The sequence below is a fragment of the Microcaecilia unicolor genome, chromosome 4 (assembly GCF_901765095.1).
Source record: "Microcaecilia unicolor chromosome 4, aMicUni1.1, whole genome shotgun sequence".
Taxonomy (NCBI): domain Eukaryota; kingdom Metazoa; phylum Chordata; class Amphibia; order Gymnophiona; family Siphonopidae; genus Microcaecilia; species Microcaecilia unicolor.
This window is the reverse complement of record NC_044034.1, coordinates 171,941,004-171,965,244: the sequence shown is the minus strand read 5'-3', so window position 1 is coordinate 171,965,244 and position 24,241 is coordinate 171,941,004. Positions and strand designations below refer to the sequence as shown.

Here is a 24,241-nt window from a genome sequence, read left to right as displayed (position 1 = left end):
TTATAATTTGTTCTTTGCAACCCGCATATATTCCATTGCAGTAGTCTGCATGGCTTAGTACCATTGATTGCATCAAGCCGCGGAATATCTCCCTTGGAAGAATGGCTTCACACGTTCAAGTTTCCAAATTGAGTGAAACATTCTCTCTATGGTAGATTTCGCTTGGTTCTCAAGTGAGAAGTTCCGGTCAATTATTACTCCGAGAATTTTCAGGCTGTCTGCGATAGGAAGGGTATAACCTGGGGTGTTTGTTTGTGGGTTTATATGTGTTGTATTGGGATGAGATGATGAGAGTTCCAAGCTTGTATTCTGTAAAGGGTGTTCTGCGCAGAGCAGCCTTCTTAGCATGGATCATGACAGTTCCTTACTTTGGACACCACTTATTGAATCTGGCTCATAATGCGTAAAAGGAATGTATAAGTACAGATGCCCAGTTATAGAATTACTGGAACATTTATCTCTTAAGAAGTTAACGTGTCGGTTTCTGTTTGCAGTGATAGTATTTGCACTGCATGTTTGACCAGTTTGCAAAGGAATGAACTACTGCTTGCTGTGAGAGTTGACCAGTTTCAACTTGAAACTACACACAGAATAATCAATCACTTAAACAGGTTAGGTAATGTAAAATAAATCATCATTTTGCATTTAAGTTTATCAATTTGACTTACCACCTCTTTTGAAGCACCAAATTGAGGCAGTTTACATATAACTATTCAGGTACTTGCACTGTCCCTGATGGGCTGACAATATAACTATATTGTACCTGGGACAATGGAAGGCTAAGTGACTTGCCCAGGGTCACATGGAGCTGCAGAGGGAATTGAACCTGGTTCCCGAGGATCTTAACCCATCGCTGACCGTTAGGCAGCAGTGGGAATTAAACCTGGTTCCCGAGGTCTGCAACCCGCTACACTAACCGTTGGGCCACATATTGCAATATACTGCTGATTTGTGAAGGTATTTTTGTGATGGACATAGTTTTCCTTTCATCCGTTGCCATGTGTGATACTTCTGAAAAAAAGCTGTGCTTCAGGTGAATAGAGTTTGATTTCATTGTATATTGAGGCAAAAGTGATGTAATAACAAGGGAAATCATACCCTTACAAACAAACTACCTCTATGGACCTCATCTTACTATTCAGGGACAACAAAAGCCTTTAAAAAAATGGACTATTGCTGATGCAAATTCATGTAGCAAAGTAGTAAGTCATGAAGATAATCAGCTGTCCTAAGGGATCACAGCGGGCTGTAAGATTTGAAGACTGAGCTGGATCATGTACTTGTAATTTGTCTCTTCCGATGCAGAATAGCACGTGATGTATAGTTAATTTTTCCAGTAGTCTAACGCAGTGGGCTGAGAACCAGGGCAGCTGTGTTCAAATCCATTGACACTCCTTGTGATCTTGTACAAGTTACTTAACCCTCCATTTGATTGTAAGCCCTCAAGGGGTCAGGTACCTGCATGTAACTCAGACTGCTACTGAAAGGGTAAAGATGTGATCTTGGGCCATCTAACATGTGCTATGAATACCAAAAGGTGCCTTTACATATTTTCCAGAATAAACCATTTTTTGGTTGCTCCGTTTGCTATGCTTCAGTAGGATGGTGTTTTGGTGCAATACATTTTTTTTTCTTTACTCCTCTTGTTAGGCATTGGAGAGGAAGCTCTGGGTTATCTGAGTGTATTATTGTATTGTATTCATAGGCTTCTATGCACTGCAGGCCCAGCTCAACCAGTTACTACTAGCACATCTCCACTTTAGTAGATGGTACACATCTGTGTAGTTGTTTGAACTGGCTCCTTTGTGAAAATTTGAGCAGGCTGGATAAAAAAGAATTTAGTCCTTTAAACTCAAGTACATATAAATATTGTTTTTAATATTCAAAAGCACAATATTAAATGACTCTAAAATAAAATCAGGTGGGATTTTTTTTTTACCTGGGTCAGGGGTGTTGTGTTAGAGGAAGAGAAGGTGTGCCACTAGACATCTGTTTCTCACAACCAACCCTTCTGTGCTGCCCTGGACCTGGTGAAGTTTCCTGCACACAATGGGTCAGATTCTATATAGCACGCCTAGCATTCTGTACTGAAATCTAAGCGTATTCCATAACAATGCACGTAACTTAATTGGCTTAATAAGCTAATCAGTGTTAACGGCACCTAACAAGCAATAATGAGCACCAATTGGCAATAATTAGAATTTACACGTCCAACTTGCTAATCATATTCTGTAATGGACTGCACCTAAATTCCAATGTGCGCAGTTCAGAAGGGGCATGATCATGGGTGTTTCTTGGGCAATGGCATTTCAGAATTTATTCAGGTTGTTCTAGAATATGGCCAAGTTCACATAAATCTACATGTAGGAATTTACGCCATGTTTTCATTGGTGTAAATGGAGGCGCGTAGTTTAGGCGCTGGAATATCAACTAAGCGTATTCTATATACAGCTCCTAAATCTTATAGAATACGCTTAGATAGAAATGTTTTCTGCATGGAGTTTTTAAGCTCCATATGTAGCATCTGCCCCAATGTGTGTCAAACTTTTTTCTATTTTTTTATTTATTTGCTGCACTTGTATCCCACATTTTCCCACCTATTTGCAGGCTCAATGTGGCTTACAAAATGTTAGAACGACATATACATATTATAGAATAAGAATTTCAGAATATAGATACAGATAGGTACATAAGAATATCAAAGCAATCGTATTAACAGAATAATAATTTTACAATTGTTACAAATAAAAGTGCATAAGTAAATCACATCGGAATAGAAGTGGATTGATAAATAAACATAATGATATCAGGGCAAGATATAATATTCAGTCATGAGGATGTAATTAAGATGAACAAATAGGAGGGCTCCATAACAGTTGTAAAAGGAATAATCTGGGAGTCGAATCGTTATGGGGAATCTTTGTTGTACGCCTTTGTGAATAAGTAAGTTTTTAGTAATTTTTGGAACGTTGTCAAGTAGTGTATTGTTTTTATGGTGGTCGGTAATTCATTCTGTAGGTGTGTGCAGATGTATGAGAAACTAGATGTATGTTCAGATTTGTATTTGTCCTCTGCAATTGGGATAATGAAGGTTTAAGCAGGTGGGTGATGAACTTTTGTTATTTCTCTCTGGTAAGTCAATTAAGTCTGATATATAGGATGGGGCATCTCCATAAATGATCTTATGAACCAAGGTACATATCTTGAATGCAATACGATCTTTCAGTGGGATCCAATGCAGCCTTTCTCTAAGGGGTCTGGCACTTTCATATTTCGCCTTGCCGAATATCAATCTGGCTGCGGTGTTCTGGGCTGTCTGGGGTTTCTTGATGGTTTGTACCTTGCATCCCGCGTATAAGGAATTACAATAGTCCAAATGGCTCAGAACCAATGATTGCACCAGTACGCAAAATGTCTCTCTTGGGAAGAAAGGTCTTGCTGTTCTGAGCCTCCACATTGCATAGAACATCTTCTTTATGACATTTTTTACATGGCAATCTAGATTAAGATTGCGATCAATTGTTATGCCTAGGAGTTTCAGGGTGTCCGCAACAGGGAGAGTGTGGTTTGGTGTGTTTTGGGATAATTGATTTTATTATACTGCGATGATAGAATTAGGCATTGTGTCTTTTCTGTATTTAGCTTTAGCCCATGAGTTCATAATTTGGAAGCTTCGATTTATTTTGTCTGCAATTTCTGATGTCATTTTTGAACGAAATATATATCGTCACATCATTGGCATAAATATATGGATTTAGGTCTTGGTTGGATAATGCTTTGGCCAAAGGTAACATCATTAGGTTAAAGAGAATCGGTGAAAGCGGAGATACCTGAGGCATACCACATTCCGGTCTCCATGGTGATGATATGATCGATTTAGATATTATCCGGTATGTTCTTGTTGTTAGAAAACTATGAAACCAGTTCAATACATTTCTTCCTATTCCAAAATATTCTAGAATGTTTAATAGAATATCATGGTTGACCATGTCAAACGCGCTGGACATGTCGAACTGTAACGGAAGGACATTATTACCAGCTGCAATAATATGTTTGAATTTGGTCATGAGTGTTGTTAGAACTGTTTCGGTGCTGTGATTAGCATGGAATCCAGATTGGGATGTGTGTAGTACTGAGAAATTGTTCAAGTAGTTTGTAAGTTGTTTCGTCACCAGACTCTCCGTCAAGTTGACCACCAAAGGGATAGATGCATGGCTGTGGTATTTACTGACCATCACATTAACATGCATTTAAAAGCATGTTAATATGGTCTGCAGTAGTCGTTTCTGCATGAGTTAATAACCATGCTAAAACTACTTGAGCATTGCTCAGCCAGTAAAACATACAGGAAAACTGAGTTAAAGCTGTGCTAATGCTTTATGTATCGACCCCTTAGCTTATAAATCACCTTAACATTTGACTATGAAAGGTGGCATAGCAAGTCCATAAAGAAAAAGAATCTAGGGTATTTATGTTTCTTTAACTTTTAATCTGAAAGTTTGTGCTTTCCCTGTTGACTTAAGCCACTCTGAAAATTCATAGACAATTTCTAATCATGTACCCTAGAGTGCTTCAGTTGGGAAAATTTTAATTTTTTTTTTACTTTCCATGTGAATGGTTCAGTTAATATCAGAAGGGATCTTACGTATTTTTGAGCACTTTCAATTCACTTTGGGGTCCTTTTACTAAGCTGTGGTGCAAAGTGACTGTCCAGCTCATTTTTGAAAGAGAAGGGCGCCCATCTTCCGACACAAATCGGGAGATGGGTGGCCTTCTCTCAGGGCTGGCCAATCGACTTGATCGAAAGCCGATTTTTGGCCGGCCTCAACTGCTTTCCGTCGCAGGGATGGCCAGAGTTCAAGGAGGCATGTCGGCAGTGTACCGAAGGCGGGGCGGGGGCGTGGTTAACAGATGGCCATCCTCGGCTGCTAATGGAAAAAAGAAGGGCGTCCCTGATGAGCATTTGGCCAACTTTACTTGGTCCCTTTTTGTTCACGACCAAGCCTCGAAAATATGCCTGAACTGACCAGATGACCACCGGAGGGCATCGGGGATCACCTCCCCTTACTCCCCCAGTGGTCACCAACCCCCTCCCACCCAAATAAATGAATTAAAAAAACATTTTTCCAGCCTCTATGCCAGCCTCAAATGTCATACCCAGCATCACAGCAGTATGCAGGTCCCTGGAGCAGTTTTTAGTGGGTACTGCAGTGCACTTCAGGCAGGCGGACCCAGGCCCATCCCCCCCCTACCTGTTACACTTGTGGTGGTAAATGGGAGCCCTCCAAAACCCACCTGAAACTCACTGTACCCACATCTAGGTGCCCCCCTTCACCTTTTAAGGGCTATGGTAGTGTTGTACAGTTGTGGGGAGTGGGTTTTGGAGGGCTCAGCACCCAAGGTATGCACCTGGGATCAATTTGTGATATTCACTGCAGTGCCCCCTAGGGTGCCCGGTTGGTGTCCTGACATGTGAGGGGGACCAGTGTCCTACGAATGCTGGCTCCTCCCATGACCAAAGGGCTTGCATTTGGCTATTTTTGAGATGGCCGTCCTTGGTTTCCATTATGGCCGAAAACCGAGGCCGGCCATCTCTTAAGGTCGGCGATCTCAACATTTTGGTCGACCTAAATGTTGAGATTTGGCTGGCCCTGACCGTATTATCGAAACGAAAGATGGACACCCATCTTGTTTCGATAAAACGGGATGCCCCGCCCCTTCGCTGGGGCGCCCTTAAAGATGGGTGCCCAGTTCGATTATGCCCCTCTGTAGCACCTTAAGTAGGTTTTTCTGTGTGTTCAGGCCATTTTCAATGCAGTAATAAAAAGGCCAATTTTTTTTTCCTTTTTTTGCTTTAATGGCAATTACTATGTTTAGCACTTGGTGACACCTATTTTGTAGGCAGTAAGACTCGCATAGTAATTCTGTGCTAATCAGCACGTCTTATTACCATGCATGAGCTGATGAGCGCAGAAACACCACTTTCCGATCCCAGATAAGCCTCTCCGTGTAAAAAAACAAAAAACTTAGTGCACAGGTAGTGCGCATAGATTAGGAACTTACTGCCGGATGCCTGAATGCATTCCGTGTTAAGCCATTTTAAGTTGTGTTGATTGTCATTTATTTCCTGTTGGATGGTGTAGTTTTTCTCATGTTTTTGAGGACTTGATGTATTACGTTGACAGACTGTTTGTTTTTTGGTGTTTTCTTTTCATTTGTATTTGTGTCTGCTCTTTTAAAGGCCCTTATTAATGAGTGTTAAACCCTAATACGCAGTTAGTATGCTAGAAAATGTTTTCTGCAAAACACTTTTACAGTGATGTGTGGTAACTTGCCTGTTTGTTCCTACTAATTGCGTGCTTTTTTGGGGGGGGGGGGGGGAGGAAGAGGGAAGGGGAAGGTGTGACTTGGGTGGGGAATTACTTTGCCAGCAATATCTAGTTAACGCATTCTGATTAGCTCACATTAACTGAATAATGTAAACTGAGGAGACCTTTTACTTAAGCCACGGTAAAAAGTGAGCTGTGGTAGTGTGTGAACATGTTTTTGGCACACGCTGGGCCATTTTTGTTATTTACTGTGTCTGGGGGAAAAAAGACTTTTTTTAAATGGGGGCAGTAAATGGCATGCACTAAATTTAAAAATAGCGTGTGGCTTTTACTGCCTGAGCCCTTACTGTGGCATGTGAGCCACTGACCTTAGCGGTAAGGGCTTACATGCTACATGAACGGTACTCATGCAGTGTGTGCCTATGTGGCCTTTCTGCAGATTATGCCGGGAATGCACCCCATGGTAGAAAATAGAAAAAATATTTTCTACAGCGGGAAACAGCATGTGCCAACTTCAAAATTACTGCCAGGGGTGTGCTAACAGGGCGGTAGTGTTGATATGGCATGCGCTACACCCGTGATAGCCCTACTGTCACTTTCTAAAAAGGCCCCTGAATGCAAGAGCATTTGTCTCCTTTGTCAAAATAGGAATATAAGCGGTGTCATACTAGGACAAACCAAAGGCCCATCAAGCCCAGTATTCTGTTTCCAACAGTGGCCAATCAAGGTCACAAGTATTTGGCAAGATCCCAAAACACTATAATATATTTTATGCTGCTTATCCTACAAATAAGCAGTAGATTTTCCCAAGTCCATCTTAATAATGGCTTATGGACTTTTCTTTTAGGAAGATATCCAAACCTTTTTTTTTAAACCCCCACTAAGCTAACCACATTTACCACATTCCCTGGCAACGAATTCCAGAGTTTAATTATATATTGAGTGAAGAAATATTTTATTCGATTTGTTTTAAATTTACTACTTTGTAGCTTCATTGCGTGCCTCCTAGTCCTAGTATTTTTGGAAAAAGTAAACAGACAATTCGTGTCTACCCATTCCACTCCATTCATTATTTTATATACCTCTATCGTATCTCCCCTCAGCTGTCTTTTCTCCAAAAAGAGCCCTAGCTGCTTTACCCTTTCCTCTAGAGAAGTCGTCCCATCCCCTTTATCATTTTCGTCGCCCTTCTCTGTACCTTTTCTAATTCCACTATATCTTTTTTTTGAGATGTGGTAACCAAACTTGCACACAGTATTTGAGGTGCAGTCGCACCATAGAGTGATACGAGGGCATTTATAACATCCTCATTTTTGTTTTCCATTCCATTCCTAATAATACCTAACATTTTATCAGTGGTTCCCAAACCTAGTCCTGGAGACACCCCAGTCAGTTAGGTTTTTGGGATATCCACAATGAATATTTCATGAGAGATATTTGCATGCAATGCCTCCACTGCATACAGATTTCTCTTATGAATATTCATTGTGAATATCCTAAAAACCTGACTGGCTGAGTTGCCTCCAGGATCAGGTTTGGGAACCACTGTTCTATGTGCGTTCTTTGCCGCTGTGGGTTTCAACGTGTCATCAGCAGTGACACCTAGATCCTTTTCCTGGTTGGTGACTCTTAACGTGGAACTTTGCATCACATAGGCATAGTTCAGGTTCCTCTTTCCTACATGCATCACTTTGCACGTGCTCACATTAAACATCTGCCATTTGGATGGCTAGTCTCATAAGGTCCTCATGCAATTTTTCACAGCCCTCTTGTGATTTGACAGCTTTGAATAACTTTGTGTTGTCAGCAAATGTAATTACTTCACTAGTTATTCCCTTATCTAGATCATTTATAAATATTTTAAAAAGCAGCGGTCCCAGTTCAGACCCTTGGGGAAACCCTACTATCTACCCTTCTTCATTGAGAATACTGTCCATTTAACCCTACTCTGTTTTCTGTCTTTTAACCAGTTTTTAATCCACAGTGGAACACTACCTCCTATCCCATGACTTTCTAATTTCCTCTGGAGTCTTTTATGAGGTACTTTGTCAAATGCCTTTGAAAATCCAGATACACAGTATCAACTGGCTCACCTTGCTTAATCCACATTTTTCACCCCTTCAAAGAAATGAAGTAGATTGAGCCAAGATTTCTCTTCACTAAATCCATGTTGGTTTTGTCTCAATCCATTTTTATGTAAATTTTGTGCAAGTCCTGTGTACTAATTGAAGAATTAGTGCAGAACCGGTCAACACCCCCTCCAAAAAAACCCCCACTTAAAATACTGGCATCTTAAATATGGGCTTAGCACTCAGGGAAGTCCCATGTTAAGATGTGTTTAGTGTTTTAGTAAAAGGGTCCCTTTAATGTTTTAGATGTATTGCTTAAAGTTGCACTTTAAAGAAAAGAAATGAGATTCTGTAGATAAAATTCTGCCTCATTAGTTTTCATTTTTACCTTTTGCTCTATGAATAGAAAATTGGTAAAATATAGGTGTGAAAAAACAGTTCCAGCAATCTGACTTTATAAAAAAATGTATCTGTGAAGGCAGCATTTCAAATCTGGTTATTTAGCTCCTTGATTCTAAGATGTTAGGAAACCTGTACTTATTCCCTCTGTAAAAAGCCATGTGTCTACAGGCTGACTTCTTGATATCATAACTGATGTATGTGATTTCAGTACTGTTATTGCTGGAACAGATTAGCGATCATTGTGAAAACGCAAATGTCTAAACACTATTTATCAATCTGATTAGGATGTTTTATTTGTTTTCCTTGAGTCTGAGTTGCACTGTTTTGGCTGGGTTAATAATTTTTTCTTTTTCTGTGTGTGTTGAATATCTGTTTATCCAAATTATTGTGGGCTCTGGAGAGCAAAGAGTAGGGACTGTGAGTTCACTGAATAACGGCTCTCCTAAAAGAATGACGAGTGAAGTGATCAAATTTACAAATGACAGAAAATTATTCAAAAGTAGTTACATTTATATGCAGACTGATGGTTACAGAAGGGCCTTAGGAGATTGGGACATGAGGAGAAGCTAAAGTGGCTAGGGCTTTCCAGTTTGGAGAAGAGATGGCTGAGGGGAGATATGGTGGTTTATAATGTACTGCGTGGAATGGAATGAGTAGACGTGACTCGCTTGTTTACGGTTTCCCAAAATACCAGGGTTCATGGTTTAATTCTATTTGAGTAACCACTTAAGCAAGAAGTGTCAAAGTGGTGTACATTAAATAAAATCACATAGGCAAGAAAAGAACTCCAAAACAAATAGGAAAGCATAGGTCTAGGAGGCATGGAATGAAGCTACTAAGTAGTACATTTAAAATAAATCGGAGAAAATGTAGAGTGAAGAAATAAGTAACTAAAATCTAGAATTTGTTGTCAGAAAATGTGGTAAAAGCAGTAAGTTTAGCAGGGTTTATAAAAGATTTGGGCAAGTTACTTAGGAGCCCTTTTACTAAGGCGCCTAAAAGTGTCCTTCACTGGTGTGTAGGTGCTTGTTTTGGACATGTGCAGGTCCATTTGCTCGTTGCACCTGGAAAAAAGGCATTTTTTTTGTGTGCTGGAAAAAGGATGTGTGGCAAAATTAAAACCAGCACGCGTCCATTTTCAGGCTGAGACCTTACCGCCACCCATTGACTTAGCGGTAAGGTCTCACACGCTGGCCAGGTGGTAAACGGCCAGCACATGTAAACTGCCAATTACTGCTGGGTAAGCGCCTCGTGGTAGAAAATAGAAAATATTTTCTACCCCCCCCCCCCCCCCCGGGGCATGCAGTAGCTGGGCAGTAGTGCCAATTTGACGCATGTAGGCGCCTATGTGCCTTAGTAAAAGGGCTCCTAAGTCCATAAAGTATTATGGAGATGGACTTGAGATAATCTGCTGCTTATTCCTTGGATAAGCAGCATAAAATCGGTTTTACTGTTTCGGGATTCGCCACTGTTGGCTTGATGGACCTTTGGTCTGTCCCAGAATGGCAGTGCTTATGTACTTGTTTTAAGCTAAGGTCATTCATTGTAACACTACTCAAGTATGTTTCATGGTAGAATGTACAGGATGTCCGTCTTGGTACAATCTTTCCATACAATTTCAAGGTGCAGAACTTTTTACTATAAATTATTATGCTTGTAAATGCATGATAGGATGCCTAATATTAGAATATGCAATAGCATAGAAGTGGAGGAGTAGCCTAATGGTTAGTGAAGCGGGCTTTGATCCTGGCAACCTTGGTTCAATTCCCAGTGCAGCTCTTTGTGACCTTGAGCAAGTCACTTAACCAATTCTTTGCCCCCGGTACAAAAAACTTAGATTGTGAGCCCACTAGGGACAGAAAAAGTACCTGCATGTAATGTGTACAGCAATGCATACATCTAGTAGTCCTATAGAAATAATCAGTAGAAATAGCATCTGAATTTTGGGGTTAAATGTGGATGCTTTTCTTTGAGTATATATTACATATACATTAAGTTATGCACTGGGAAAACAGCCAGTATGTGGGATAGCATGAGCTATGAGAAAGTATATGAATTATGAAGTAAGCAAGATAATATAAATATAAAATGCACTTGAGGAAGATCATCTGATAAAATGAGGGGCAAGCATATGCACTCCTCCAAAGACTCAGCAGATATAGAGAGCCTGCTGCTGTCTTCAGGCCAGAGGGTGGTGTAGCTCTGTGAGGCTAGGGAGAGTGCAGAATCGTGGGAACCAGCAAGAGGTGCATAGCTGTGGGAGGAAGAGTGCCTAGTATATGGGGAAGAAGGGGAGCCTGATTAAGTCATTCAGGGCAGGGGAGGGAGGGGTGGGAATGCTCGGGGACAGAGCTACAGGGGTCAGTCTTTGGGGGGAGGGGGAGATGACCTACAGAGCCTCAGGAGGAATTTGCATGGCTGTCAGCTAATAGTATTTATCAAGTTTTTCTAATTGCCTATTGCTGGTAGGCCCAATGCAGTGTACAGAATGAAAACAACCCAAGGGCTGTTCAGGATGTAACTAAATTCTTTGCAAGAGATGATGTTTGTAGGATGCTTGGAAATTTGTAACACTGCATCAGTCTGGGTCAGTTTTAATTTTTTTTTTTCATTGCATAATGTCAGCTGGTTGCCTCTTATTTGGGATTTGTAGGTGAACTCTGTCCTATATTAAGCTTCTGATTTTTTTTTAACAAGCTCTGGTTTATTTCTATTTTATGACTTGATCTTGCTGGAAGTAGATTGTTCTTCTGTGCTACATCTTTGTAAATATTGGTTAACCTGAATGCTTTTAAGCGTTCTTTTGATTGTGTTGTATTTTCCAATGATTCTCAAGGACAGGGTCTTCTCAGCCTCTTGCCTTGGGTACAGGTGAAATGGGTAGCTGAGCGTTTAGTAGGGATGCACATTCTTTAGCATGTATTTAATTTGTTTAGGTGCCTAGTGCCAGTTCATTTGTGCATACATCTGTGGATTAATGTGCATAGTCAGGTTACATGCATAAAAAAATTCTAGCATTCATACAATGTTTGCATTAAAAATGAATGTAGGGAAACAAAAAAGATTCACCTGAAAATCAGGAGAAAAATTAAAAACGAACCAATTTTTTTAATTTTTGGGCCATGTACACCCCTAGTTTTCAGGATGCCCTTTATAAATATGCTTGTGAGAAAGTTGTGCACAATTGAGGCACTTCTTTCATGCATATTTATTAGAGGCATCATGAAAAGCTGTATGTCCTGGAGGATTCCTCAATGCTCACTGTTGAGTATAAACATGAAGTTAACACTGGGTTTGTGCACATGTGTGCTGAATGCTCAGGGAACTTGTGTGCGGTAAAGATGACCACAAATTGTATTAAAATAGATGCTAATGAGGCCAGTAGGTATTCCTTCACAATCCTCAGACGGAAGTGCTGCGGTATGCAGGAGGAAGCGAGGCCTCTAATGCTGAAACGTTTTCGCCAGGTCAGGGGCAGTGTTGAAGGTTTTGCTGAGAGGATTTCTTGTCAGTTTTTCAGATTGAACTGCCGATTTTGTTGTCTCTCACAAGTGGAAGGAAGCTCCTGCAGGTTTTAAAGGCAAATGGGAAGTAACAAACGAGCACGTGTCCAAGTAAAACCGAAAGTAAAAGCACACATCCACGCCTTTCCTGTACCTAAATATTAGCCTTACAAAAATTCCATGCGCTAGTAGTAATTCGGAGGCCCATATTAATTTTTTGAAGAATAAAGGCCCCTTTTACCAAGCTGCGGCAAAAGGGGGCTGGCGCTGGCTTCGGAGCGTGCTTTACATGCATGCCAAGGCCCCCTTTTACTGTAGCTGGTAAAAGGGAAGTCTCGCCTTCCTGCAGGAAATGGCTGCGCGACAAGTAAAGCTCTTGCCGTGCAGCCATTTCGGGGGGTGGGGGGTTCGGGGGGTGGGAGCCCTTACCGCCACCCATTGAGGTGGCAGTAAGAGCTACTGCATTAACCCGGTGGTAAACAGGCAGCTCGCAGCACTGCCCGATTACCGCCGGGTACACTCCGGCATTACAAAAATTAATTTTTGTAGGACTGGAAATGATGGCGTGCTAGGGATGGGAAGTACCACCGGGCTGATGTAGTAGCCCGGAGGTACTTCCTGTATGTTGAGCGGTAAGTCTGCGTTGTGCTTACCACCGCTTACTAAAAGGAAGCCCTAAGTGCTGATATGTGCTAATGCTTCTGTTTTTATGCAAAACCTTTGTGCGCATGTGTCATATATGTTCCTCACCATGAATAAAATTGAAATATCACTTGCTTCAAGCATTGCAGTGCTATTTTTTTTTTGCAATGCTATTGTGTTGTGGACCTATTTGCACATGGTTTTTGTTTGCTGCTTTGAGTATCAGCTCAACAGTGTGGGAGAGAGCTTGATGCGAATGATTCAACCTGTTGGCTGACCCTAGACATTTTTGACTTTCTGTTCCCTTGCTGATTCATGTCTGCATGTAATAGGCATCTCTGGCAGTAAGCGTACAAACAGGATCAAGATCTGTGTGAAAGGTTGGGAGAATAATTACCAACTGGTATATCTGCTCTCCATTTTATGTTCTGTAGAAGTAGTTCATGAATCGGATTTGGCCCCATGATAAGATTTGTTTGGTGTAGTGGTTCCCAAACTTGGTCCTGGAGGCACCCCAGCCTCCACTTCATGCAAATCTATCTCATGAATATTCATTGTGGATATTCTGAAAACCTGACTGACTGGGCTGCCTCCAGGACCAGGTTTGAGAACCACTGGTTTGGTACAACTGAAAAGTACAAAAGAAGATGATGATTAGTGGCAGTATTTGGATAGGGGTTTGGTACAGGTTACAGCACAGTTCACTACAAAGCCTAGGGGGCTAGTGGCAGCCGTCTTTGACCCTAAGTGTTGATCTCTGACCCTTTCCCTAGTGCACAGTGTCCTCCACCTTTTCTTCAGACTTGCTGCTGGCATTCTTCCAGAACAGCTATTCCATTTAATACCTGTACCATACAGCTCTTAGTGTTTGTCTTTGTTTTTTTTTGTTTTTTTGCTTATAAGAGTTGGTTTTGTTACAAAAGTCTGGAGAGAGTGGTGGTGGGGGTGGGGGGGGGGGGGAGGCAGAGAGAGTGTATTTAAGATGATTGAGAATTTACATCTTATAAGGTTTTGTTTGTATTTTTAATGAAGATCTGGTGATTTTTCCTCCAATGTAGATTTTTCAACCTCAGTGTTTTTTCAATTTGAGGTGCAGTTTTGTACTATTAAAAGTATGAAAAACTTAGTGTGAATTATGTGGTACTGGAAGAGAACAGAATAGCTACTCAAAAGCTAACACCGTAAACAGGCCTCCATAAACAGGACCAGATAAATTCCTCTGTAGGGGGAGGGGGAAGTGGGGAGAGCCAGTTTGAAAGGGATAGACATGGAGTCAGAACAGTGGAGGTTAAAAAGGTTGGTTGCTTTGTCTGGTGATGGTATAAGCCTCACATTGAAGTTCATTTGACATACTGACCCCTGCCTGAAAAAGCGAAGTTTCTGGGTTAGAAATTTTAGAACAGATCTTTCAGAGGAATTATTTGGAAAGCTGTTCATTTGCTGAACTCATGGTTGCTCCAGCAAATATTCTTTAGTATTGTGGCATCTACATGCTAGCACATAACTAGCTCTGTGATATAGAAAGAGGTTGAACTTTGCTAAATGTCTATTTTGTAGGGTAGGTGAGAGTGAGGTAAACTTGAGGCAGACAGAAATTTTTAGGCCATGCACTGGGGTATTTGTAAATAGCACACGCTAACCATGTAGACGCCCATAGAAATATTATGGACACGTACACTGTTAGTACGTACTAATGTTTAGCGTGCGCTAAAAATGCTAACATGCCTATAGCACGGCTTAGTAAACATGGCTCTTGTGGAAAACAAATTCTAGTATACTTCATGTACAGATGAGCCTTGAAATAACATTCAACTGAATGGGGTAATTTTGTGGTTTACCCTTGGGTATAGAGTATCCAAAATAAAGTGAGACTTTACTGGCCAACAAAAAGTGCATTCTCTGCTCTTCTCCAGTGTGTATGGGGCTGGAGAAGCCATGGAGGAAGTATTCATAGCCCCAGGAGAGATGATGGGAAGTGGGAGGAGGTATCGATGATACCTAATGGTTAGATTTATGGCCCATGATTACAGGGTTCTGGAATGTGTCTGCATGGCTCCTGGTCAAAGACTTGCTGCAATGACTAGAGTAAAAATCAGTTCAGAGAGTATAAAATAGAGGACAAAAATACCTAGATGGGAAGTTGTAAATGAAAGCTCATGGTACCTAATACCATCCCTTGGAAGTACAGAGGAGTAGAAAACTGCCAGGTTAAAAAGAAATCCGAAAACTATAAACAAAATTACATTCTATAAGTCACAGACTGGCGTATTTATTGCTACCGTGAGCCAATGATGTGAGGTCAGAATGTCCCAAAATTGCCTTTTTGCTACATGTGACTGAGCTGGAAGTGATTAGCTAAGCAATACATTTCAGCAAAATAATGAGGTGGAACTATTTAGTGGTTGGAATTCTAGTTCTTCCCTCATCTGTCTTCTAACCTGAACTGCAGTGTCAGCATTTAGGCCAAAGAAAAGGGAGTTGGTATAAACCTTCCTTCCAGTCATGTGTTCTTCCCTCCCAGCTAGGCTGAAATTCTAGGAGATGTACTCCTATTCTCTGGACTGCCTTACAGTGACTGGCTACCTCTGTTACTTGTGTGTAAGGGAAGAATTTGGATATTGATGGTGGAAGAGATGAGCACTATGAAGGGATAGATCTGAAATCAAATGAATGAGAATGAAACACTTTTTAATATTAGTGACTGTGAGGCTCATTTTCAAAGCACTTAGCCTCCCAAAGTTCCATAGAAACCTATGGAACTTAGCCTCCCAAAGTGCTTTGAAAATATGCCTCTGTGTAACCTTAAAAATAACCTTACAAGCTAACAATTAGTACATGTTATCTGCCATAGGGCTCATCTTATTTCTGGTGGCTCTGCTGCAGATAATATGTACTAATTGTTAGTAAAAGACTCCCTCCTCCCCCAAAGATTGTAATAAAATTTTTCATTTAAGATTAAAGGCCTGCTTCTCTCTTTCCCCTAGACACAGAATAGTTGAAGTCCTTCATGAATCAGCCCCAAAGTACTTAAACACAATTAAAACCCAGCTTAATTAGAGGATTTATGGGTTAATAATTCACACAGTTTCTAGGTGAAAGCACTTGCAGTAATTTAAAATGAAATATTGTTATATTCCTCTTTACTGCTTAAAGTGGGACATTAAATGTAGCTACTGTGAGAAATACTAAATGATTGTAGTCATATTCCCATCAGCTTTATCTGCATTAAATAGGTTCATCTAATTGGTATTTTCCTGTTAAGTAGATTGTTATTGTGAAGAAACAGTGTGTTTTAAGCCTGTAAAATGTATTAGATGTGTTCCTGCATTGATTATGTTCTGAAGTGTCTTTCCTATTTGGTCAGCAGGTGGTGTTTCTTTGCTGTATAGCTGTTACAGAGAGCTGATTTTTTTCTTAAGTTTGATACAAACAGGAAGCAAGAAGCAGTAGATATTTGAAATCTTGTTGACTGGTCTCTGATTGGCCCAGGAGCTCATCTCATTTGGACTTTTCTAGTTTTGAGTTCAGTTTCAGCCTATGAGAAGAGAGAGAGAGATCTCCCTGGGTACTTTCTAGGAAGTATGCAAATGTTTAGTTAGTTGTCTGATTGATCCGTATTTTCAGTTACTTGTTACAGCTTGCTATTGGCACATTTTTTTTGGTCCACTGTTCCAAGTTCTGAGAATAAACACATTTGTTTGTTCTGCCTGTCTGGACTGATAAAGAATCCTGGTGGTTTGTTTGTTGGTTCTGTGAATGCTTTCTGGGAACTGTGGGACCACTGGGAGTGTGGCTCCAGTAACCTAGAAATCACTGGGGATAATTAGAGGGTGGGAGACTCGCCCAGAGTGGGAGGAGAGTGCTAGTGTAGAGCATGAGTGGCAGGTGTAGCTGGACCTAAGCTGTGCTGGGGGTAGAGCCTCTAAGTGGCCGCAGGGTAATCCCAGGCGGGTGGCTAGGCGTTTTGTGACAGTCATTTTTTTGTCTTTTAAAAAAACATGTCCTTATTATATGCTCTTCTACTATATAGCACAAGTAAGAGTTCCAAGGACAATTCTGTAAAGGGGCAGCTAGTTTTAGGTGCCTACTTGGAGCCTATTTCTATAAAGAAAAGAAGCTCCCTACTTTATATAGAATACTAGTGTGTATATATGCATATATTTCTAAGCGCAAGCAGTTACACTAGCCATATATAAGTACATAAGTATTGCCATACTGGGAAAGACCAAAGGTCCATCAAGCCCAGCATCCTGTTTCCAACAGTGGCAAATCCAGGTCACAAATACCTGGCAAGATCCCAAAAAATTACAAAACATTTTATGCTGCTTATCCCAGAAATAGTGGATTTTCCCCAAGTCCAATTTAATAATGGTCTATGGACTTTTCCTTTAGGAAGCTGTCCAAACCTTTTTTAAACTCTGCTAAGCTAACTACCTTTACCACATTCTCTGGCAACGAATTCCAGAGTTTAATTACACGTTCTCTGATTCGTTTTAATTTACTACTTTGTAGCTTCATCATATGCCCCCTAGTCCTAGTATTTTTGGAAAGCGTAAACAGATGCTTCACATCTACCTATTCCACTCCACTCTTTGTTTTATAGACCTCTGTCATATCTCCCTTCAGTTCTCTCCTCCAAGCTGAAGAGCCCTAGCTGCTTTAGTCTTTCCTCATAGGGAAGTCGTCCCATCTCCTTTATTAATTTTCTCGCCCTTCTCTGCACCTTTTCTAATTCCACTATATCTTTTTTGAGGTGCGGCGACCAGAACTGCACACACTATTCGAAGTGTGGTCGCACCATGGAGCAATGCAAAGGCATTATAACATCCTCATTTTTGTTTTCCATTCCTTTCCTAATACAACCTAACATTCTATTTGCTTTCTTAGCCGCAGCAGCACACTGAGCAGAAGGTTTCAACGTATCATCAATGACGACACCTAGATCCCTTTCTTGGTCGGTGACTCTTAACGTGAATCTTGCATGACGTAGCTATAATTCGGGTTCCTCTTTCCCACATGCATCACTTTGCACTTGCTCATATTAAATGTCATCTGCCATTTAGACGCCCAGTCTCGTAAGGTCCTCTTGCGATTTAACAACTTTGAATAACTTTGTGTCGTCAGCAAATCTAATTACCTCACTAGTTACTCCCATCTCTAGGTCATTTATAAATAAGTTAAAAAGCAGCAGTCCCAGCACAGACCCCTGGGGAACCCCACTAACTACTCCATTGAGAATACTGACCATTTAACCTGTTTTCTATCTTCTAACTAGTTTTTAATCCACAATAGGACTATCGCATAGATTCTGAAATAGTGGGAAGGAATAATGGAAAGAAAATGATCAGGTAAAACCTAATTTCTCCTTACATTGGCCACCTTTCAATCTTAAGGTACCATGGACAATTTTAATTATAGATTACTAATAGTCAGTGGCGTTCCTAGGGTGGCTGACACCCAGGGCGGATCGCCGATGCCCCCCCCGGGTGCAGCGTGACCCCCCCCCACCCCCAGCAAAAGGACACCCCCCCCCCCCCGGTGCATTTTTACCTGCTGGGAGGGAGGGGGTGCCGCGCACCTGTCTGTTTCACTTGTTCCATGCTCCCTCTGCCCCAGAACAGGAAGTAACCTGTTCCGGGGCACAGGGAGCACGGAACGAGCAGAGCAGACAGGCGCGCGGCACCCCCCCCCCCAGCGGCGTGCACCTGGGGCGGACCGCACCCACCCACCCCCCCAGGAACACCACTGCCAATAGTAGATGTGAAATTTCATTTTTGAGTTTTTATTTGTATGTGTGTATAAGTGCCCTTCCTGGGTTCCGCCCATGGGATTGCCAGCCTGGACAGTATGTGCTATTGGAGACATAGAATAGTGCATAGCTAGATTGTCAGTTATTCACATACACTTTCACATATGTTAAACGAGTAGAATACTGGTATTTACATATATACTTGCCGAAATTGACATGGCTCTTTTCAGAACGTTCCCGTTAGTGTGCAGTATGTTTGCCTGTGTAGTCTATTATTATTTGTCTGTCTTTAAATCGGTACTTGTTGCATTCACAAAATAAAAACTGTTGAAAATGTAGTATGTATTGTATAATGTTGTGAAGATATTAGGCTGATCTTTTGAAGTATACTGTACATGCAGTAGATCTGGTTATTTGAACATCTGAACTCCTTAAGGGGTAGAAAGTACAGGTGTTGCATAATATGCATACATTTAGCCTTGTAAGAAAGGCATTCCTTTGTCCCAGGGTGAGTAAATGTCACATGTATTATCAAATATATGAGTGCAACTTTTTTTACATTTATATATTTTATTTGTACCTTCATAAGTAGAATTGATTATTCTTCTTTTAAAATGTGTTAGCATCCATGGACAAAAAATATCTGTATAGGCTGCTTGCTGAAGCTCACGTCTTTGCTACTAGAAGGTCTACATAGCTTGTTGTATTTCCTTTTGCTACTGACATAAAATGAGAAATATAAAGACAACGTTTTCCACTTTTGAACATAGAAATGAAGAAGTGATGTGTTTTTCCAAGCTATGCTAAAAGCAAGCCATCCTGTGGCTAAGGTTATAACACTGCAGGATCCAGTTGAGGCTAGGCATGCAACCAAGATTGTGTGTTTAGGTTTGGGGAGGAATGAGGGATGGCTGCCACTGTTGTGATTAACAGCAGTCCAAAGAATGGCAGTCTTGATGCCCTTCTAGTTTTTTTTTTTTTTTACCTAGCCAAGCTTCCCCTGAGCCACCTGGGCATCCCTTTATACGGAGACAATGTTTCAAGAAGACACTTCCCCACTGGATTCCATATAGTGCGCCTAGCTTTCCACTTTAGAATCCAAGTGGATTCTATAACAGTGTGTGTAACTTTATTGGCTTAATAAACTAATTGGCATTGATAACAGCACTTAACAAGCAATAATGAGCACTAATTGGCAATAATTCGAATTTACGCGCACAGCTCGCTAAGTGTATTCTGTAACGCACTGCGTCTAATTTCTAACGTGCAGGCAAAATGGGGCGTAGCTTTGGGCAGGAAAATGGGCATTTCATGGGTGTTCTGAAATTTATGTGCATAGTTATAGAATATGGCCCAGTTCATCTAAAACTACGTGTCGGGATTTATGCCATGTTTTCATTGGCGCAAATAGCCGTGTGTAGTGTTTGGCACTGGAATATCAACTAAGTGTATTCTATATACTGAGTGTGCTTATACAATATGCTTAGGTGGAAATGTTTTCCACGCAGATTTTTTAAGCGCCATGTGTAGAATTCCCTCCCCCCTCCCTTGGGGTAATTCTGTAAACTGGTGCATCCTTTTCAGCCCCCTGATGCAGCTTGTGGGGCTTCAGTTCTATAGCATCATCAGGGTGCCCTGGTTCCATTAATCAATACTAGTGCAAACCCCCACTGGCATGCCAAAAAAAGGCCCGCCAGCTTACCCCCCCCCCCCCCCCGCCACCGACATGTCAAAAAAAGGCATGCCTGCTTACACCAAGTCAAGTAACAGTCATAAGTGGGTGCTCCAGTCAATGCACGCAACTTATAGTATTCAATAAGCTGCACATGATGGTTGACATACCTATGCTCCTCCCACTTTTAGACCACCTTTACAATTGCATACTATGCCACTTCTGCCCAAAGCACTACTTTAAGCTTGCGCATAAGCGTGTGCAATTGGCATCCAATTCAGTGCATTTAACTGCAGGCACGTCTTGTACTAAATATGTGCCTTGTTTACTTTGTGCATCGCACTGAAGCCGTTGTCTGGCAATTGTGATATATCGTACATACATTTTATATAAGTTGTGTGTGTGTGTTTCAAAATGCTCATGTTCATATTTTTACAGACTGTTTTCTTTCCTCTAGGTTTATCTTTGTAAAGCCTCCAGGCTTCGGCTTGGAGAACCTAGCTGTCACCATTGAGCCCAGCAGCTGGAGCGGCAGCGAAAGCCCTGCCGAAGATATTGAAAGAATGAGTGATTCTGCAGATAAGCCTATTGACAATGATGCAGAAGGAGTCTGGAGCCCTGACATTGAGCAGAGCTTTCAGGAGGCCCTTGCTATCTACCCACCATGTGGCAGGAGGAAAATCATCTTATCAGATGAAGGCAAGATGTATGGTAAGTCATATGCATTTAACTCTTGGCATAATTTGTCCATTAAAGGCCCGCAGGTGGAGCTGGATTAAATGACATGGACTGTAAGGACCAAAGATCAGAACTTTCTGATCACTGTAATAGCCTCTGTCATGTACTTTTTAAGAGAATTGTATTGAGAAGGTGTGAGAAACGTTAAAATCTTTGTTTTGTGTAAAAGGTTTTATAAGTGATTTCTGCATGTAAAAAAATGCTGTTTTGTGTTTAGAATCATCTTTTAAAATTGCCCTGGGCTTTTACACAGAAGTATATGCAGAACCTAATTGCGAGCACACTTTTTTTGTATCCAGAAAAAGGCATTGTGGAGAGAAGTGCAGCATGCTTTTTATCAAATATGCACCTGTACAAACAGAAACTCACTCCCAGTAAGGAGCAGGTAGAACTGTGTGCTTCTAATTTTCTGCAGTATTTATAAGGCTTATTTCATAAGGAAAAGTGTGCATATATATGGAGGAGTAGCCTAGTGGTTAGTGCAATGGACTTTGATCCTGGGGAACTGAGTTCTATTCCCACTGCAGCTCCTTGTGACTGTGGGCAAGTCACTTAACCTTCCATTGCCCCAGGTACAAAATAAGTACCTGTATATATGTAAACTGCTTTGAATGTAGTTGCAAAATACCACAGAAAGTCCCATTTCCATTTCCCTTATAAGAGACCAATTTTATATATATACCAGATGCATGGACCTGGGCAGTCTCTCATAAAATTACCCCCTAACCTCGGATTCTATGAACAGCGACTAAAGTTGTGTGCGCAAATCAGCATTTGTAGCCGATTTGTGCATTCAACGTAATAGTTTAACAAGATAATCGGTGCCAGTAATTGACCACTAGCAAGCAATTAGCACTAATTACAATTTACGCACGCAATTTTCTAAGTGTATTCTGGAATGTGTGCATAAATTCTAATACACGAATCTCAATTTTAGTTGGTGTAAATGGCAGCACCTAAATTTTAGTCATGGGGACGGCCACTATACACATTCTATAAACTGCACCTAACTTCAGGCGAAGTTTATGGAGTAGCATTAAGTGTGTGGTTTTCTCGGTGCTGATTTTGTAGATGCAATTTATATAATCTAGTCCTAAATGTGCAATTATCTGGTTTTTGAACTAAAGGGAAATTTTGGTTATGAAGATTGATTAACTGAGTGTGTTACCACATGATGGAACAGTTTAATGGTGTAGAAATGTTCTATTTTTTAACTTTGCCACTTTTTTAAACCAAAAAAAAATTCTATCAGTTTTATTCCCATAGGTGAAATGAAGTGGTTAACTACTCAATCCACCTTAAATTAACATGGTGGTAGCGTGATTGGTAAATATTCTCCCATTCAGATCTGTCACACAGCTTTAGCCTGGTAGCTTTATTAATCCAACCTGTTTCAGCTTTTATTTATGTAGCATTTAACCAACTAAGTGGTTTACAGGGTTTGGAAGAAATGTATAGATAGCATTATCTATGTGCGTATTTAACACTCTCTCTTGTTCTATATAGATATATATATATGTTTTTTTACAGAGCACAATTTCAGACTTCTATGGACTGTAGAAGGCAGATGGAATGGGAGGGGGCTATTCATTTATGCATTTTAGGTGTTGAAAACACAGGTGCACAGCTGCTTCACTATGTTAAGATGTTCTTTAGAAACACTTTTTTTTTCCAGTAGGGTAACCAGAATGATTATGTTGTACCTTTTCTTATGGTCCTCCCCCTCCACCCCCACTTCACACACACAAAAAAAGAGCAGGAAAATCAAAACTCTACTAGCGCCCACTGCCAGGAGAAAGCAGATGGCAGTGTATCTGCCCCCAGCTGTGCTGTCCCTCCCCCCAGTAGGGCTTGGATGATGCAATGACCAGGAGGAATATTTTCTCTCTTTGTTGTGGTGGAGTCTCTCTCTCAGCCCATCAGTGTCAGAGATGCAGAAATAAACCTCTAGGCGTTAGTTCACAGCTGTCATGTGACCCTTCCAGCCAAATGAAATCTAATGTCTGGAAAAACAGACATGCAATGAGGCATCTCAGCTGCTGCTGGCAAAAAGTTTTCAGGGTCCTGATTTCCTGCAGGATTTTTGGCATTGGGGAGTAAATCGTATTTGCCCTGTGCTAGTTCACAATATTTTCATTTTATTTACAGAGACTTAATATACTTACTGCCAGTCACACATGAATGTTGTTAAACAGTTTAACATTTTTATAATCCTTTTGAATTTGCATTTCACAATGAAGAGAGGTTGTCTTAGTTTTTAAAATTGACACACTCATGTATAGTACGTGTGATTTTGTTTTGCTAATGCTTTCTGGTTTAGCTAGCACAGGTTTTTCTATAAGGTAGATATTGGCACGTTAAAACCAGCAAGTGTCATAAATCTTACACTAGCTGCCTACTGGAGGTAGGGGCAGATCGTGGACATGACAGGAGTGGAATTGTGCACTAGCTTTCACAATCGCTGATAGTGTGGCTGCACTTAATGCCACTTCAAGAGGTGATAAGTGCAGCTTCCAGTAGTGTGGCATCTGACCTAATGTGACAGCATGAAAGCCATGGTAGCACAGACCCAGCACCCCTTTATACAGACTGCAGAACCCTAGTGATGGTACTGCAGCATTACTGCTAAAGGGCATTGGTGCCATTTGACGTGGCAGGAATGGCTATGTAAGTCCCGGGGGGAGGGGATTTGTGCTAGGTGATGAGGATCAGAGCCTGTACTAGGGAGATTGTACTAGGATGTAGTAAAAGCAGTTAACGGGGGTTAAAAAAAGGTTTGGATAACTTCCTAAAAGAAAAGTCCATAAGCCATTATTAACATGGAGAAAATCCACTGCTTGTTTCTAGGATAAGCCGCATAAAATGTATTGTACTGTTTTGGGATCTTGCCAGGTACTTGTGACTGGGTTGGCCACCATTGGAAACAGGATGCTGGGCTTGATGGACCTTCCGTCTGTCCCAGTATGGCAAATGCTTATGTTTTTATGTTCTTATTGGAATGCGGGACCTTGATAAGGGAAGGGGGTAGATCCAGGTTGTGCTGCTGCAGTAGTCTTTTTTTTTTTTTCTCTTCATTTTGGCCAACACTATTACGTGTTTTTGGTAGGTATTAGTAGTAGTAGTAGTAGTATTGTAGG

The 24,241-nt window shown here is 41.0% G+C and overlaps 1 protein-coding gene across 6 annotated transcripts in view; it reads left to right on the top strand.

Moving 5' to 3' along the window:
• Window positions 1–24,241, top strand: part of TEAD1 (TEA domain transcription factor 1) — a 342,634-nt gene that overhangs the window by 69,586 nt on the left and 248,807 nt on the right. For all 6 annotated transcript variants that reach the window (XM_030200970.1, XM_030200968.1, XM_030200971.1 and 3 more), the window contains exon 3: window positions 20,824–21,077. In XM_030200970.1, the coding sequence (XP_030056830.1) occupies window positions 20,930–21,077 (148 nt within the window). In that variant the 5' untranslated portion in view covers window positions 20,824–20,929. The remainder of the gene's footprint in view (window positions 1–20,823; window positions 21,078–24,241) is intronic.